At 42.7% G+C, this 18,503-nt stretch overlaps 1 protein-coding gene across 1 annotated transcript; it reads right to left on the bottom strand.

Moving 5' to 3' along the window:
* Positions 1–2,334: 2,334 nt before the first annotated feature.
* Positions 2,335–17,979, bottom strand: LOC146189161 (uncharacterized). The gene is made up of 2 exons (XM_084604067.1): positions 16,316–17,979; positions 2,335–4,454 (listed from the first exon to the last, which is right to left on the bottom strand). Exons 1-2 carry the CDS (start codon positions 17,554–17,556, stop codon positions 3,830–3,832), a joined length of 1,866 nt encoding a protein of 621 aa, XP_084460193.1. The 5' UTR covers positions 17,557–17,979; the 3' UTR covers positions 2,335–3,829.
* Between the last annotated feature and the right edge of the window lie 524 nt (positions 17,980–18,503).

Below are 18,503 nucleotides of genomic sequence, written 5' to 3'. Positions count from 1 at the left end.
GTTATAAAGCTAAATATTTTGGTTTGGTGTCGTGAGTTTTAAAAAAGCCAAAGCGACTCGGGCTGAGGGGCGTTGCAGTCGAAGATTACAGAGAATGCAGATGACAAGCGATTATTTAACGTGCGGTTACGTCGCACAGTACGCAGGCATCAGGCTAATTTGTATTCTTTGTTGTCTGCGAATTTCCGGTGCGTCTAAAGTGGGAAAGTGCAATTTTTAGCCAGATGATAGCCAGAACGTGCAACATGCGATGTGAAACGGTATTATAAGTACAGAAGGAACAAATTGCAGTTTTATTCACAAAAACCTCTCATGGATAAGCAAAGTTTTGTTTATTGCACTTAAGGGCAAGAATGCTGGAAAGAAAAGTGAAATATCACAATGTTGAGGTTGCTGTTGATGGCCTCAAATATACATGTAATACAGGTAGAATAACCACAATTTCCAGACACAACTGCTCACAACCAAATAGCAAATTAAACAACCCACCTCAGTTTCAACAGTTTCATTCTCCCTTGCCTTTCTTTTGAAAATGAATTCTGCGTCTTCAGGTGTAGTCTGCTAAGAACATAGAACTTGATCACTTTGTCACAAATTTAATATGTCCGTGACAACCAACCAGCTGCAGTTTGGTCATTTGGAGAATGGATACCAAGTCAATAAGGCTGTCTCTTCGGATTTCACGCGCACTAAAACAGCGAGTAAAGGTGTTTTCATGGGATGTCACAGGGGCGTTTAGATTGGTTGATGGAAACATAAGACCGCCTATGTCAACTGCACTGGTAATTAACTAGAATAGCAGCTTGGGCATATGTTGGTTATGCATCTTGAGGTAACAGCGCGGAACGTGGACGGGAGCACAAGATTAGAAGACGGCACAACGAGCGCTGACTTTTAACTGGTAATTAAGACACGCTCAGTTCCGTTCTTGAGACTGAGGAGTTGTCTGCATCAGTCTTCACATTTGGTGCCAGCGATGCATTTCTTCGCCACATATCCAGCGATATAAAATATCAGCCTTGAATAACTGGCCTGAGTGATGACAGATGTGTGTTCATGCCACAGTCTTTGAGAACTTCAAATCTCACTCAGGTCTCCCACATAAGAAGCTGGTCATGGATGATGCTGTCACTAATCTTTTTTTTTAGCAATTGACTGGCCTTTTGCCTGACATTAATGCTTCATTATTTTTTTTAGTTATTGATTGGCATTTTGCGTGACAACCGTGCTTTCATTATTATGTTTTAGCAATTGACTGGCCTTTTGCCTGACAACAATGCTTTCATTAATTTTTTTAGCAATTGACTGGCCTTTGCCTGACAACGATGCTTTCATTAATTTTTTTTTAACAATTGACTGGCCTTTTGCCTGACAACAATGCTTTCATTAATTTTTTTTTTAGCAATTCACTGGCCTTTTGCCTGACAACGATGCTCTCATTATTTTTTTTAACAATTGACTGGCCTTTTGCCTGACAACAATGCTTTCATTAATTTTTTTTAGCAATTGACTGGCCTTTTGCCTGACAACAATGTTTTCATTATTTTTTTAGCAATTCACTGGCCTTTTGCCTGACAACGATGCTCTCATTATGTTTCTTAACAATTGACTGGCCTTTTGCCTGACAACAATGCTTTCATTAATTTTTTTAGCAATTGACTGGCCTTTGCCTGACAACGATGCTTTCATTAATTTTTTTTTAGCAATTGACGCCGTTTGCCTGACAACGATGCTCTCACTAATTTTTTTTAGCAATTGACTGGCCTTTAGCCTGACAACGATGTTTCATTAATTTTTTTTAGCAATTGACTGGCCTTTTGCCTGACAACGATGCTTTCATTAATTTTTTTGTTTAGCAATTGAAGGTAATTTTGCCTGACAACGATTCTTTCATTTTTTTTTTTTAGCGGGGGGTTTTTAAACGCAAGAGAAACAGAAAAGTATGCACATGTACTACATACTCCCACTAGCACCTCGGCAAGAAAAACTACATAGGCACCAAACAAAACAGGATAACCTGAGCTAGGGCAAAGCCGATTGAAAAATAGCACCACAGCTCAAGCAGCATCTACAGGCAAACAAGAACGAACGAACCGGCGTGCGCCGGAGAGAATGCATCGAAGAGCTGACAGCAGCGCCACAGCGGCGACCAGTGGCGGCGGCATGAACCGAAGGCGCGTTTTCTCCAAGCGGCGGAATGCGCGGTCGCGCCACCTCTCCCTTCTAGCCACCATAGCTCAGCTGCCTCGGCATTCCGCTGTTTCGGCACTCCGCCGCGGGCGGCGCTATTCACCGAGGTGACGGTGGCGCCATACAACGGGCGCCCGGTCCCTATAGAGAAAAGTGAAATTTATTGGTGTCAGAGGAACAAAATGACATCAGTCCAGAAATAACACAGGAATCCAGCTTTATAGCTGAAAAGCTAAACTCTCTAGAGTAATGTTCTGCCACATAAAGACACTATACATTCTTGCACATTTTGATTAAACAAGATTGCACAAGTACCCGATTATATAAAATGGAATGATAAAAAAACTTTAAAATGAATCCGGCTACTGGCTTCTGAACAAACTACAGCCCCCAGTATTGTTTGGCTACTTTGTAATTGCAACCCTGGCAGCACTAGTAGCAGACCAGAGACTGCACTAGAAATTAAGCCATTGCACATGTTAAGGACGTAAATGAAACAAACAACACATCAAAATGAGAGCTATTTTGCTCTCTTAGAAGCAAAAAACAATGCATTACCTGTCCAGACAATGTGACTACTTAAAATGTACTGTTTACAGAAAACAACACATCAAAAAATCAGGTCCACTGTGTGGTTTCAAAAGAAAACTTAACACTGCCCTAAAAAATGCAAAAATTTATAAAATAATCATTTACAGAACACACATGTCAACCATAACAAACTGAAAATTTATGCTTTCAGGAATCAATACCATACAAGGACTGCAAGTCAACTAGTAAAAACTGCACAAAAGAAGAAGCAAGATGCGAACAACGGAGTTCCTGAATGATGAAACAAGTTACATTATATTAATGACAAAACAAACTAATCAGTACGGATGCTACTATATTATGATAGTTCAGGTAAACATTCGAACAATGCAGGCAGTATTATGGCCGCAACTAAACGGAAATCAAAAGATAGGTAACCTTACACTATTGCACCTTAAGTGGCCTAAGCCACCTTAAACACCAAGTGACAAGTATAATAAAAATCTGGCAAAAGCATGGTTACTGAACCGTATGAAAAACACAAGAACGAGGAACAAAACGTAAATGTGCTGTGCCAAAATGTTCCATTTCTCCAGGTTACAAGTGGCACAGCAGCAATTTAGTTGTAAAATGATGAACACAAAAACCAACATGATGCTCTTTCAAAACAATTGAGAACCTGGTTCACTGAGCATACGTCACAGTTTCACAAGAAAAGCAAAAATCAACAATGATGCAAAGAATTCCAAACGAAGTGGTAGAGCCAAATCAAGGAACCCCTGGGAAATTATCCAAACAACACAGCTGAGAGATTCAGGTGCTGCACAATTGCACGCCAGCAGTCCCTATTTAGTTTGTCGAACTGTGTGCCGTTTCCAGGATAACATTTCACAGAATTCTGAATTACCTCTGTGATAATGAGATAGTTGTCCTGCAGGTAATGGTTGGCTGAAGTCAGGGCTGCCAACGCTTCTGTTTCTGTTTTCCCGGTAACATTAACCAAATGAGAAAGGAGACATGGCTTGCCGAAGAAAAGCTCAAAAGCCTCAGCATACAGCCTACCTATCCGGGGTAGGATAACAAACTCAACTGCACGGTTCAAAATTTCTCAGTTCCTTCTCAATGCTTCAAAGACAGTGAAGCTGTTGTCGTCACAATGCAAGCTGCCAATGAGATCGAAATCTACAATCTGATCGTTCTCCCACAGACCTTCAGCAAACACCTTCACATATCCATGAGGCAAACTTGTCACGGAGGATAAAAAAAACTTAGTGACCGTCTTGTTATGAGCCAGCAAGAAAGAGAGACTTTCTACAGTTCTGTAATTACTGATGAAGTCAATGGTAAGCCTCAGCTCAATTATGCTCTTGTTGAATGCAAGAGCAAGCAGGAGATCGGAGACAAAACTTCCAGTGTCCTTATCAAGTACTATATCCAAGCATTTAATTGACCGGTTGACAGTCAACATTTTGCACAGGGATTTGCCTTTGACACCGCAGTTCCCTATAAAATGCCCCCTAAGAGTATGAATGCACTTGCTGTGGGCAATAGCCTCAAAAAGCAGTTTGATGCCCTTCTCTGGCATATGCTGAACCATAGGCAGGCACAGTTCTCCAAGGCACATTGAAGGAGGGGTCAGTGCAGCCAGCAAGCCAGGCATGTCATCAGCAATCCAAGGTAGCTGCACACGGTTGTAGCATTCTGTCTCGAACATCTGCTTTGCCAAGGCTCTCCTAAAGAAAGAAAAGCAGCGAAAGTTTTTATATCAAATATGTAGGGGTTGGACTTCTCTGTTTAAACCGAAAAACATCGATAAAGGTACGCCGAAAGCATTTGAAAAGATTCGGTTTAAACCGAAAAAAGTCCGTACATTTTCATGCACACCGCGAACTCTAGATGACGGCAGAAAATTACAAATGCTCAATCAAGGGACATAATGTGAGACAGTGGGATCGTTGGATTACGTACAGTGGTTTATTGTTTTGAGGCATTGTTCATGGCCTCATGAATGGGAAAAGAATGGCAGCCACTTCGAGGGGTGAAGGACAGACCAGAGCATTTGCATCGCAACTGCTTCCAGGAGATAGCGAAGACCAAAGCCCGCCAGTTTCTCGCCACTTCTCAGACACAAGCAGAGAGAAGCGCATTTGTTTTTTAAGGGATTTGATTTATGCAAAAATTTGATCGTGATAAATAATATTTCAGTTTGTCTAAAGCGTGAATTTGTTTTACATATGCATTTTGTCATAACGTTTATTTTCCTCATGGCAATAGCATTTTAATCCAGGAGCCTAGCCGTATATATTACCAACTGTACATGAAATAAAAGAGCATAAAACAACATGCAAGAAAAAAAAGCCAAAATGAATACTACGTAACTTTTAACTGTACACGCATGCCTCCTATCTCGCCGAAAAAAGCCCATATTTATTCAGAGGAAAAGAATATTAACCGAAAAAAAAAAAAAAGGAAGTTGTGTTTGAAAATAAACACCGAAAAAAGTCAGCTGAATTCTCAGAAAAAAAAAAAAAAAACGAAAACTACAACCCCTACTGATATGCTTACAGAGCAGAGCAAGAACCGCAGAATTAAGGTGTCTTTTCATCCCTGTCCAAACCCTTTCAGACACCCTACATATTATCCTCCATATTCCAGTGTTTCCGAACGCCATGTTAAATGGAAATTAAGGGTGTATAAACACGCTTACATCAGAGGAGCGAGCAGATCTCTTATACCCATCAGAAAGGCACTTCTAATCATGATTAAGCTAACTAGACCACATTGGAACGTCACTAAGAGCCATTTCTATTTCTCATTCAGACCAGCTAAGCTCAAAACAAAGCCAGCTCTCAAATTGAGTGTTGTGATGTGTCTTATGGTGCATAAGTGACCAAGGCTATCATGCGCCAAACATGAGGTGTATTGTTATTTTGTGAATAAGGAATAAAATATACTTTCAGACATTAAAGCTTGTTTATAAGCATTGCATTCCTTAAGAAACTAAACATGCAAGAGATATTAATAAGTGCACCCTCTCCTAGAAGCAAGGTGGGATGGAAATATTTGTTTGCTGTAGAAATGCGTAAAGCATTGTTTTCTTAGTTTCTTGAATTTTTTACATGAAAACGAAATGTGGTTTATCTTTCACTCTCATCTTTCACTATCACTTTCATTCTCTTCACATATCGGTTTATCTTCTTCCTTAAGAAAGAAGCTATGTGCCAGATAAGTGTGTACAACATGAAGGCCACATAAGATTACTTTTAAGAAGCATTTCTGATGGCTTCCTAGATAAGTTGCTGTCTTGGAACCATATCTACAATGTTCTGCAACTTTATCAAACCCCCGTTTGAAAAATTCTCCTGCCTCAACCAGAGGCTCATTTGTGCTGAAACTGCGCACGAAGCTTGCACGTTGTTGTCCCTTTCTTTATGAGGTAAGTTTGACCATGGTGCTTACTTGGTTTGGCCACGCATGATGAGAAACCAGAAATGTCTGCGACGAGACTGAGGAACTAAAAACGCCAGCGCAGAGTTTCTAGCAAAAGGCAGCTTTGGCGTCATCTGGTGTCGCTGGAGAAAAGCGCTGCGGTTCAAAAGCGTCGAGGCAAGCACAGCTTGTTCCTGTAATGGTGTTAGATGGCGCCACCGCAGCCCTTCGGCGGAAAATTTACGTTTGCATCTTTTGCTCCTCAGTCTCGTCACAGACGGTTCTGGTTTTTCATCATGCGCGGCCAAACAAAATAAGCACCATGGTCAAACTTACCTCGTAAAGAAAGGAACAACAACACGCAAGCTTTCTGCAGTTTCAGCTCAAATGAGGCTCCGCTTGAGGGGGGAGAAGTTTTCAAACGGGGGTTCGATAAAGTTGCAGAACACTGAATAGAACGCTCTGTAATTTTCATATTTTTTGTTTAAAGGCAATAACTCTTGTGATGTGTTTTCGTGAAAGCTTTTCATGAAAACGTGTTAGTGTGTCAGTTCAAAGTGACATGTAGTGAAGAAACTGTACCAGGGTGATGACAAGCCTTGCCTCGGGGCAACGTTAGCAGTGCTATACAATATTCCTAGTTCTTGGCATTGTTCCTCACAGCAGAAAAATAAAGGTCTGATTGACTGTCGCTTATTTTGAAGCAAAATTCTGGAGGGGCACTTTGTAACTATGAGATCACATGAATGATTTGGTAGGGACCATATTCTCAGGACATATGATCATGTAAGCATGGTTCTGCTGTATTCGAGGGAAGGCTCATTTTTTTCAACGCAGAGACTGTTTACGGGAGAAGTTATGCAAGCCCCAATTGAGGGACATAAGCCCAGATTATGCATTGGGTCTAGTCATTACAAATAAGAGGGTCTTCCAGACATGTATATTATGCAACTATAGCTTAAGCAAGATTGTACAACAGTGCCACTGGTAAATGCACAAAAGGCATGTCTTGGACCCTGGGTGTTTCACAAAGGCACATTGAGTATATTCAAGGATTCTGAGGCTTTCTTTTTTAAGAATATCTATATATAGGCAAGAATGTGAGTTTTCTGTCAAATGCTATTCCTAGAAATTTGTGTTAATCCATCAATAGTAATTCAGTCTCATTTATGAGTAAAGTGGGGTTGAGCTGTGTGCCTCCCTTGAGTGAGAACATAACTACCACTGTTTTCTGTAGGAAAAATTGATGTCTAGTTATGTCTGCCCATGTCACTAATTTGTTGTCAGTTGTACTCGTCTTTCACAGGTTGATTCATTTGAGGACATGCAGGCTGTCCGGAGATCGTCAACATAAACTGAATACATAACATATTTTGGAATTACATTGCTAATAGAATTCATTTCTACAATAAAATATGTTGCGCTTAAAATACACTATTGAGGAACACCATTTACCCGAGTAAATGCTTTTTTTAGCAGGGTTGAAGCAATATGAACTTAAAATGCATAGTTGTACAGCAAACCTCTCAAAACTTTCAGTATTTCACCACATATGCCTAAACCTATGCCAGGTTGTGAAGAATACCAAACCTCCAAGTTGGGTCATACGTCTTCTCTAGGGAAAAGAAAACAGTAAGGCAGTATTGTATGTGTATGAACATGCTTGGGATTGTGTTTGAAAGATGAACTAGGTGGTCTGTAGTTAAGCACAAGTTTTTAAACCACATTAATGAATACCAACAAGTTGACGAGATTCTAGGACAATAGTTAGTCTGATTTAAAACATTTTCAAAAGATTTTGACTTATACTGGTTAGGCTTCGGGGGTACAATTGGAGCTTATTTCCAGGCTCCCAGAATTTTCCCAAGTACCTATATTTTGCTAAAAAAGTTCAAAAGCGCTTGTGCTGAGGGTTTGGAAAGATGTGTGAGCACTTTATAATATATTTCATCCTTGCAGGGCACTATCTATAAGCAGACACTGTCTATAAGCAATTTTTGGATTGTAATTAACCGTCATCTGACCATCAAGATTTTCTCAAGATATAACACAACTGATTTTACAATAAACTGTCCATTGCATATCTGAGCCCCACCCCTTATGTAATACACCTGAATAGGGGCATTTAAGGAAAATAAACGAACCTAAATAAACTAGTATACTCTTCATCTGAGCTGCCACTTGTTGGAAGCCTTTGTTTCTCAGAAAGATTCTGGGTGGATTGAAGAACTTGAAACTCTGAAGAAATGTTCACCTAGCATATCTGCCTCTTCTTCTATACTTACTTTTACTCCTGGGGCTGTTAAAAGAGGAACTGTATAGGGAGAATTGGTACCATCTAGTTTAAGTACCAGCTCCTAAATTTTTTTTTTCGGAAGTGGCTGAGCTATTTATAGACGATGCCCAATTTTACCAATGATGCTGCTTTTTCAGCAATACGAGCGATATACGTATTTGTCCTTGCCTCTCACATTTTAAAAACTCATAGATTTTCATGCGTCGGTTATCTACAAAAGATACCCCTTTGCATTGTGCGTCCACCATACTTTGTGGATTTGACGTACCAATCCTGTGGACTGTAGAATAGCTATATGTGTGGCATTAATTAGTCAAATAATGAACAGTTCGTACAGTTTGTCAATGTTACGAGTTTCTGAAAAGATTTTGTCTAAATTGGCTTCTTTCATAAAAAGTTCCATATGGAGCTTCCAACATTGTGGTTTTATGGGGATGACTGTTGGTGCGAAAAAGAAAGTGCAGGTAAGTGGTCAATCCCATACGGGTTCTCAGACATCCCGTTTCAAATCGCAAAGAACAGAGGGAGCTAAAAGATGAATCTATGCAGCTCATTTTTCCCGAGCTTGGGGAGCAGTAAGTAGGTTTACCAGTGTTTAGCAAGCAAGCAAGCATTGTTACGCAGAACGAAATCCTCTAAAATCTGGCACCTCGTGTCAGTCTTTCAGTCCACCAAAAAGAAGGCTGGACGTTAAAATCTCCAACTACCAGACGGGACTCTAGCAGTTGGTTTAAAAGGTCTTCTGATTCATTAAGAGTTACTCTGACTGTTTTGTATGTTACGAGCGTGACAGCTGCTTCTTCAAACCTACAGTTGCTAGCTTGTGTTCACGGGCTGCAATACTGTTTTCTACTATGATGGCAACGGCACCAAAGAGCCTGCTTTCCTGCTCTCATTTCTAGTGGAAGACTATATTTCTTTAAATGTATTAATGTGCTGGGGACCCAGGCTCACGTCCCATCACAACAAAGCAACACATGTGCAGCTAATATGTCTTTTATATCTCCCAAGTTATTTACCAGTCCCGTGCAACTGCAATTCAATTTACTATGAATGCCATCCTACACTACGTGCGCGAGAAAGAAAGCTAGGCTATGCTGCTTTCGGCCACATGATTCAGGGCTTGTTTTTAAAGTGAAAGCATTTCTTGTCTCACGAGTGGTGTCACTAGACTGTGTTGCTAGCGCCTGTCATCAGAGCATGCCCTCACAAACTGACACTTAGGAAAAGGGAAAAAAAAAGATGGAGACATCGCCAGGAATTGAACCACCCTTCTTCCGTTCCCCAGCCGAGTGTGCTAACCACTACGATTTCAAAACAAGAACTCCATAATTCTTCTTGTCTAACGTAAGGATGCCAAAGGGTAAACAGTAACAGATTAAAAGAAAAGGTAAAAATGAAATCAAAACTTCAGAAAGCTGCCTGTGACAATAGGTTATGGAAGCCAACAAAAGCGTTTCAAAATGTATGCATGCAAAATTTCAAAATAAAACAAAGATAATAAATCTCCCACCAAAGGAACATGTGATGCCATCTAGAGAGGTTGACACAAAACGCAGCAAAGCAGTCTCGTGGGGCTCTCGCCAAGGAGAAGCAATGAGACTTGCGCCAAAAGTCACTTTACTCGAGCCTCGAATTATGTTAGAATTATAGCTCAAAATGCGTGTTAGAAATGGCAGAGGTATAAAGAAATTACCATGCAGCAACACAATTGACAGCAGTGAAAAAAATTGCTTCTGCATTACTGCATGCAAGCAGAATTAGGTGCACCCCTAGAAATGTTTTTTAAGTTGCTCAAAGGAGTACCGCTGCCTCTTTCTGTCGATGGCATAGGACGGTCTTTGATTACTGTGTCTATCGCACTCTCAGATGTGCTGGACGTCCTTGGAACGTGCACAAGCACATTTGAGTTTGACTTCCTCATGTGAGGACAGGCCTTGGGATTGGTTGATCTGGGGGCCCATGCAATCTACTTTTTGGGTGGTCTTGCCCTATCAAGTCCTGGAGCATCAAGGGACAAGAAGTGGACGCTGTGACAGATTTTATCTTCTTGGGCTCCAAGATTACCCCGGAAGGAGACTGCAGCCATGAAATTAGGAGATGCCTGCTTCTGGGAAAGAGAGCCATGGCTAGCCTTGACCGCCTAGTAAAGAGCACACATTACACTGCCAACTAAGATCCGTATAACTCGTGCTATGGTCTTTTCAGTTGTGATGTATGGATGCGAGAGTTGGACTGTGAAGAAGATTACAAGATTACAAGATTACGATAGTCGGGTCTATTATCGCTCTGGTTGCAAGCACTCCGACACAGATGCCCTCTCCCGCTCCCTCGTGCCCTCTAATCATGAACCACACTCTGTCGCCGGCCTCACTCCCTTTTCCGTTGAAACCATGGACATGACGCAAGAGCAGCACAAGGATCTCTGGATTGTTTCCATAATGGACATTGTGGCCAATCAGTCACTGTGCCCCCCCCCCCCCCCCCCCGCCCCTTTCTCGAGCACTCCGACATCAAACACATCACTTTGCTGTGTGTGATAACCTCCTTTACCGCCGAAACTATTTTCCCTACAGCTGCAAATGGCTACTTGTAATCCCTTGTCATCTCCGCTCTGTCATTTACGCCAGCTATCACGATGAGCCACAGTGTGCCTATGCTGGATTGCTGAAAACTTTTACTCGCCTGCGTCATCGCTACTACTGGTGAGGCATGTATCGTTTTGTTCGCCAGTATGTACGCTCTTGCATCGACTGTCAGCACCGCAAGAATCCACCACCACAACCTCCAGCTCCTCTGAAGCCTCTACAGTGCCCAGATCGACCTTTCGGACGTGTTGGAATTGACATCTTCAGGCCTCTTCCCTGCTCTTCTGCAGGAAATTGGTGAATCATTGTTTTCATCGACCACCTTACCGGATATGCAGAAACTGCTGCTTTACCAGCTGCCACCACTCGTGATGTTGCTGGTTTTATACTTCAGAATGTCATATTGTGTCACGGTGCGCCTCAGGAATTGCTCAGTGACCGTGGTCGCATGTTTTTATCAGACGCCGTTCAAGCCCTTCACGCGTGCCATGTGGTCCACCGTACAATGGCTTCCTACCATCCTCAAACAAACAAAATGGTTGAGCGCTTCAACTGGACCCTTGGCGACATGATGGCCATGTATGTATCTTTTACCAACTCAAGTCATGTATGTATTATCTACCCACTCCAACTGGGAACATGTACTGCTATTTATCATCTATGCTTATAGTTCTGCCACGCAAACGACTACCGGATCCTCCCCTTATTTCCATCTATATGGCCAAGAACCTTCTTTTACGATGGACACTATCCTCCCCTATCGCCCTGATGTGTATTTGCCAAACCGTATCCCGCAGGAGCACTCGAGCAGACGACGCTCTCAAAGAGTTAAACGGCGATTGCTGCTGAAAGGTGTCTCTGAACGCAATCTAAAGGTAACATACACTCACTGTGAATGCAACCTAAAGGTACCACGCACTCACTGAAGGCAGGTAATGATTATGGTGAAAGTAATTGCATAGTGTTAACCGTTGTCATACCGTCACCTCGTGGCTCTGTTCACGGCTGGCTTTTAGGCTATTAAGAGCAAAAAAAAAATCACATAATGCAGCCTAAACGGGAACACACCCCAGGAAAGTTGTTAGTAATTTATTGCAATGTTGTGGATTGTAAAAAAAAATTCAGAAAAAGATTACACTCATAGGATTCGAACGAATATTTTGAGTACATAAATAGGTAGTATTAGGTATTTATACAATGCGCACAGAAGTGACACGAACGGCTGGCTTTAAACGCGTTCTTATTCCTTTTGACAATACTTCCGCTACTTGTACGCCACCTGGCGACAAATTACGCGCCAGAGCGCTGTCTGCTCGAGTGCTCCTGCGGGATATGGTTTGTCAATACGCCGCCGTGACGCCTCTGAAATGACCTCCATTTCTCAAGCTGCTGCCTATGCCAAAGAGTGCTGCCAGGTCACCCGTCATCTCGCGGCTCACCACCAGAAAAGCAACGGCCCCACTTCTACATGTCTGCCACCTGCTTATCGTCAAGACTCTTTGGTGCGGCTATGGGTGCCCTCTTTAAGCTCAGGCCAGTCGACCAAGCTTCTTAGTAGATATCAAGGCCCTTATTGTGTACTTCAACAAACTTCCCCATTAATTATTTTGTCGAGCCCCTCACGCCCCCCACGAATCTCCGTCGCAGAGGACGAGAAATTGTCCACATCGATCGCCTCAAACCCTACTACGACCCCGCGATTGTGTTTTCCCCTTAAACCGCCAGGATGGTGTCTTTTCACACAGGGGTATTGTAGGACGCATAGTTGGAATTTCGAGAAGAGGAAAATGCAAAGATGACTAAGATGACAAAGTAGCGAAGACGAAGCTCGCGCTCGCTCTGAGGAACATCGGCTTTGGCAGCAGCAGCGTGTCAGTAAAGCTTCTGTAGTGCGAATTGCTTAATCCACCTCAATACACACAGTATAAAAAATTGTGAGTAGGCTGTACGGTCGCCCTCATAGTTTACATGCAGGTGTGGTTCAGTTTGACAGTTCTCAACGGGATGCTCATGTGAAGCCCATTCTGCACAAGTTAGCTGGCTCTGCCAGCTCTGAAAGAAGTGGCTGTACATCTGGTATTTGTAGCAACAAAGTGGGTTTTGAATGTACTAACACTGAGCTTCACATATCCTACCTCCACAGCATTATGCGTCACGCAATTGTGAGTACAAGGTATTTTGTTAGTATTGTTGTCTCATCTTGTTTTAACACTGTAAACATTTATTATTTTTTGATGGGAAACGTATCAACAACCTTAGATATGCAGATGATACCACTTTAATGGCAGAAAGTGAAGTGGAACTCAAGTGACTTCTGATGCGCGTACAAGAAAGAGGAGAGTGAGAAGTTTGGGCTTAAACTGAACATTAAAAAGACAAAGATCATGGCGTCTTGCCCTATCAAGTCCTGGAGCATCAAGGGACAAGAAGTGGAAGCTGTGACATATTTTCTCTTTTTGGGCTCCAAGAATACCCAAGAAGGAGACCGCAGCCATGAAATTAGGAGACTCCTGCTTCTGGGAAAGAGAGCCATGGCTAGCCTTGACCGCCTAGTAAAGAGCAGAGACATTACACTGCCAACCAAGATCTGTATAACTCGTGCTATGGTCTATCCAGTTGTGATGTATGGATGCGAGAGTTGGACTGTGAAGAAGGCTGACCGCCGAAGAATTGACGCATTTGAATTGTGGTGCTGGCGGAGACTCTTGAGAGTTCCTTGGACGGCCAGAAGATCAAATCAGTCGATATTGTCGACCATAAACCCTGACTGCTCACTGGAGCGTCAAATTCTAAAGTTAAAGCTCAGCTACTTTGGTCATCTGATGAGAAGAGAGGAGTCGGAGAAAGATTTGATGTTGGGAAAGGTTGAGGGTCACCGGAGAAGGGGTAGGCAGCGAACGCGATGGTTAGATGGCATCCTCGAGGAGCTGCAGATGAAGTTATGTGATGTTAGGAAGATAGTGAGAGACCGGAAAGCGTAGCATGATATGGTCCATAGGGTCACGAAGAGTCGGACACGACTGAACGACTGAACTGAACTGACATTGTAGTTCAAGTAATTCTTCCTCTGTTAAGTGTATCGGGTCACTGTCTGAGATCGCTCCATGAATGGTATTCGCAAAGCAGTGTGACCTGATGGTTAGGGAAATTTCCCCAAAAGAAGTTATTCGAGACAGTTTTCCAAATTGGTGCTTGCATGGATTTTCAGCAGCATATCACCGTTTGACAACTTTCTGACTGTATATAGATTCTATAACAGCTGCCAGGGTTATAGAAATTATAAACGATGATGTCATCCGATCAGTATTTTTTTTTGTGTGTGTGTTCCCTGTGGACAATAAGATAGCGCGGAAAGTTGATTTTGTTAGTCCCAATGAGCTGAGAAGACATTTTGGTGCACCCTTATTTGGAGGCCAATCTGTAAAAGATTTGTTTTTGTAACGAAAGATACACTAGGCCAATAGAAGCGTTTTACTGTGCCTGTCCGAGGCCACAACTGTGCAAGCGCCATTCCACATGTGTTCACCCGCTGTGCCGACAGCTCCACAGCTGTCACGAGCCGGCACAGCTGTCTCCACAGCTGTGCCAACTCGTGACGTCCTGCGTCTCGTTATGCAGCCTCAATGCGCATGCGCAAACTGTGCGTTACCCGGTACTCGTCAGGTATGTGGTACTCGCCACAGAGAGGAGGAGGAGGGTAGCAGCAGCCCAGCAGATGCACGTGTAGCCGCAGACAGGAGGAGAAGGGTAGTTTTTGCACTATGCATTCGTGCATTGCTGCGGAGAGCTCACTCAATGGAGCAGGAAAGCGTCTTCGGCCATCGCATGCACAGGGCATGAAAGTGAGTTCTACATAGAATGCCAGCGAACTTTGATGTGTTCAACGGAATACTGGTTATGTTCGATGAAACACTCGGTATCCCGCAGCCAAAGCTTTCGCTCCACATTCAGTTCAGCAGGGTTGATACACAAATAATATACGCAAGTCTTGTATATTATTTGTGACAGCAAAGCACAAAACGTGAAGAATTACTTTTCAAAAAGTTTCATATCCAGCACTGTCATCCTTCTTTTAACAATTAAGCCATGTATACCTCCCATCAAAATTTTAGAGGGCACGTGAATTGCAATAAAGGTGAATTTTGTGCCAGCCATAGCATGTGAACCAAAATGAACAGATGCAGCCAGCAGATTACAGTGCGAACGCAGCAGACCACTTGTAATTACATGGCTGGGCATTAAACACATCGAAATAGTTTTTTACAGCAAACTGGATGCCCCATAATCGTTTGATGCTTGGTATATACATGCTTATACTGGGTGTCTCAGTAAATGTAACCAAGGTTTTACAAGATACGGTGAGCACTAGCCAAGTAAAAACAACTAAAAGCTGCTCAGAGTTGCTTATCCTAATCAGCACTGGTTTTTCTTGTCACCAAGTTAATCAGTAAAAGTTAATTAGCTATTTTTTATTGATATCTTGATCAAAAAAGTGTCAATGTAAAAGTTCTAGATTGCCTTGAAAAACGGCTAGCTACGTTGTTGCCATCACACTATAATTAATGTAGCTCTATTTATTGGCCTTCAAAGAAAGCTTTCACGTCACCTGCTGCTATTTTAAATCATTCATCAAGTGTGTACAAAACACTTCATTGGAAAGAGCACTACAGAGAAAAGAGGATTTTGTAATCTTGGACACTTCTCGGGAAGCTTTTTTCATTGCGCCAAGTATCGGTTTTGGCTAGTAAAGAAAGCCCTTTGTGTAAGCGCTAGCTTGATGGAAACAACTAGTTAGCCATTTTTTGAGACTGTCTACAAGTTTTACATGGACAGTGCTTCTAAAGTACCTTAGTTTCAAATGTAGTTGCTGAATGAGCCTATCAACATATGCACTCTCAACAGTATTTTCCCCAAGATGGGAGCAGGATGACACGTGGCATATATGCACATGCGAATTGGTTGGCACAATCGTCTTTTCGTATGCATAATGCACTTCACCAAGAAAAAAATATTGATTTACAACCAAAGTAGAAATCTCAGGACATTAAAAACATGAAAGATAAATATATACAGTGAGCAAAATGCAATCAGTATGCTGAATTTGTTCACAGGTTCCTGTTTCCACTAAAGTGCTATAAACTATAAGGTGCATTTCGAATGTGCTGTACTGCTGTTTTACTGCTGCTTTACAAATCAGATATGTCTTTTTTACAGTGGAAACTGCCATCTAAGGTCATATATCAATCAGAAAATGAAAACAGGGCTGTAAAAATTGTGTTACCTTTCTTGCCTTGAAGCCTTAAAGCCAGCGAATGTCAGCATCTTCAAGTTCTTGTTCTTGGACAGAGCCATGCATAGGGCTGAAATTCCACTCATGGGCAACGTTTTGCCTGAGATGTAAACATTCTGCAAAGTGTTATTTTCCAGCAGAGCTTCTGCTAACTGGCTCATGCTGGTAGAATAAATGTCAATATCAGCCAGATGCAGATCACGAAGGCTGCAGTTTTTGCCAAGTGCCAATGTCAATGCTTGTCCACAGCTTGAACTGATACTGCAGCCCGAGACATGCAGTTCCTTCAAAGACGAGTTGACCTCCATGGCAGCAAACACAGGCTCAGGTGTACACCCCTTTCGCGCAATGAACATCTTCAGCACTGTCAATGATGTGTTGGCCTTGATGGCTTCAGCTATTACAGAGACTTGTCTCTCATCTCCAATGGGAAAGACGGTGAGCTCTTTGAGCGCAGTAGACGATCGCAAAAGTTGCGCCACTGAGACCATGCTAGGGAAGCGCGTCTTCGTGAATGACTGACGCAGAGTAAGCTCCAGTGACTCGCATCTGGTGAGACATTGCAAGGCGTAGCTGACGTTTCTAGGCAGCGTCGTTTGGCTAATCTTGACTGCCTTGAGGGTACTCGAATTCCGCCGCAACAGCGTTTCTAATTCAGCTGCGAACTTGAACTCGATTTTCGGGGTGCTGATCTTGAGTTTCTCAAGGCCTCGGACTGCATCGAGCCCTTCTACTGTGTAGCAGTGTAGGTAATGTTCGCCACCGGAATTAAACCTGAAATCGGACAACGATATTTCCAGGCAGCGGAAATGGCGAATGGGCTCACTCTTTAGCTGATCATGCAAACGGATCGGAAATGACTCGAACCAAACGTGCGAGTACAGACTAAGCCCGTCGATGCACTTGTGGTGCTCAAGCAGCCACGATAGCAAAAATGAGGCTTCCCGGGAAGCAGCGTGAAGAGCGCCGAAAGTATTCCGCATTGACCGTAGATGGAGCCTTCCTGGTTCCGACTCGACGATTTCGAATTCCATCCCATGCATCACTTTGTTCCATGCACATAGCTGTGTGTTCAGCCAACACCACTGTCCTGGTTCCAATGCACAGCAGCCTCGTTCGAAGTCCAACTGACCCTTCCAAGTGTCTGTTGTGATCACTTCGTTGTCAAAAGCTTTTCTGCACAACGATGAAGAGTATTCTGACAGCAGCAGCAGCCTCTTCGAGCCAGGCATTTCCAATACTTATGTGGGCTTTCACGTTGTCAGTACATCGCCACACCACACCAGACCACGTGCGTTTCATGCATGAAGAAGTCGAATCACACTGAAGCAGATGGGATAGATACCATGACGTGTGCGCGTGTCATGGAGGAAGGATGACGCGTGTGAACCAGCGCGTAGAACCTGTACTGTACCACTTGTACTTCAACGTTTCCGCAATTTCAACTACTCTATGCTACTCATGATGCTACTACTACTACTACTTCCTACTACGACATTATTTCTCTTTCCCGCCACTGCTACGCGAAGTGCAATGAAATTAGGGCGCTGGCCTCACATCAGGCACACTGAATTTCGGTTTCGATTTCATGTTTGTTTGCTAGGCCGTTGATTATGCTGTCGATCCTCAGCTTTCATGACATAAAAAGGAATCTTTCGATTGTAAAACTACCAACAGCTGATGGCACCACGGTTGTACATCTGCGCGGTCAAAAGTACATATATGTTGTTGTAGGAAGTATTTATGTTGTTGTAGGCAAAGCTTTTGTATAATTCTAGTTGGGAAAGCCTGCTTAAAAAAAATATCTGGCTTTAGTACGCTTTTTTTTTTTGAGTCATGAATTTTTGCGCCATCAAGAAGCGGTGCGGTAAATATAAGCTTTCTGCTGTTTCCGCCATTGCCTTCGGGAAATCATTCTTTTTCTCTCTTATTTTTTTTCCGGCTGTTCTAAGAATTTTTGCTACGGCAACTCTTGAACATATTTTATTTTCTTGGTGATCGGGCACATTGACCTTGATCGGGCATTTAACAACAATCTGCGGGCGCCGCCATCATTCGTAGACGTCTATATCAAGAAGGTTCTACAACCTCTTTGGTCTGTATTCGTGTCTGTATTAGCTCTATGCAAGGAAAATATATAAAACTTTTTATACACTCTCCTTACCGTGATCCTCCTCGC

Source organism: Amblyomma maculatum, chromosome 5 (assembly GCF_055883805.1).
Source record: "Amblyomma maculatum isolate TAMU_Amacu chromosome 5, ASM5588380v1, whole genome shotgun sequence".
Classification (NCBI taxonomy): domain Eukaryota; kingdom Metazoa; phylum Arthropoda; class Arachnida; order Ixodida; family Ixodidae; genus Amblyomma; species Amblyomma maculatum.
The sequence above is the reverse complement of the archived record's forward strand: the minus strand, read 5'-3'. Positions and strand labels throughout refer to the sequence as shown.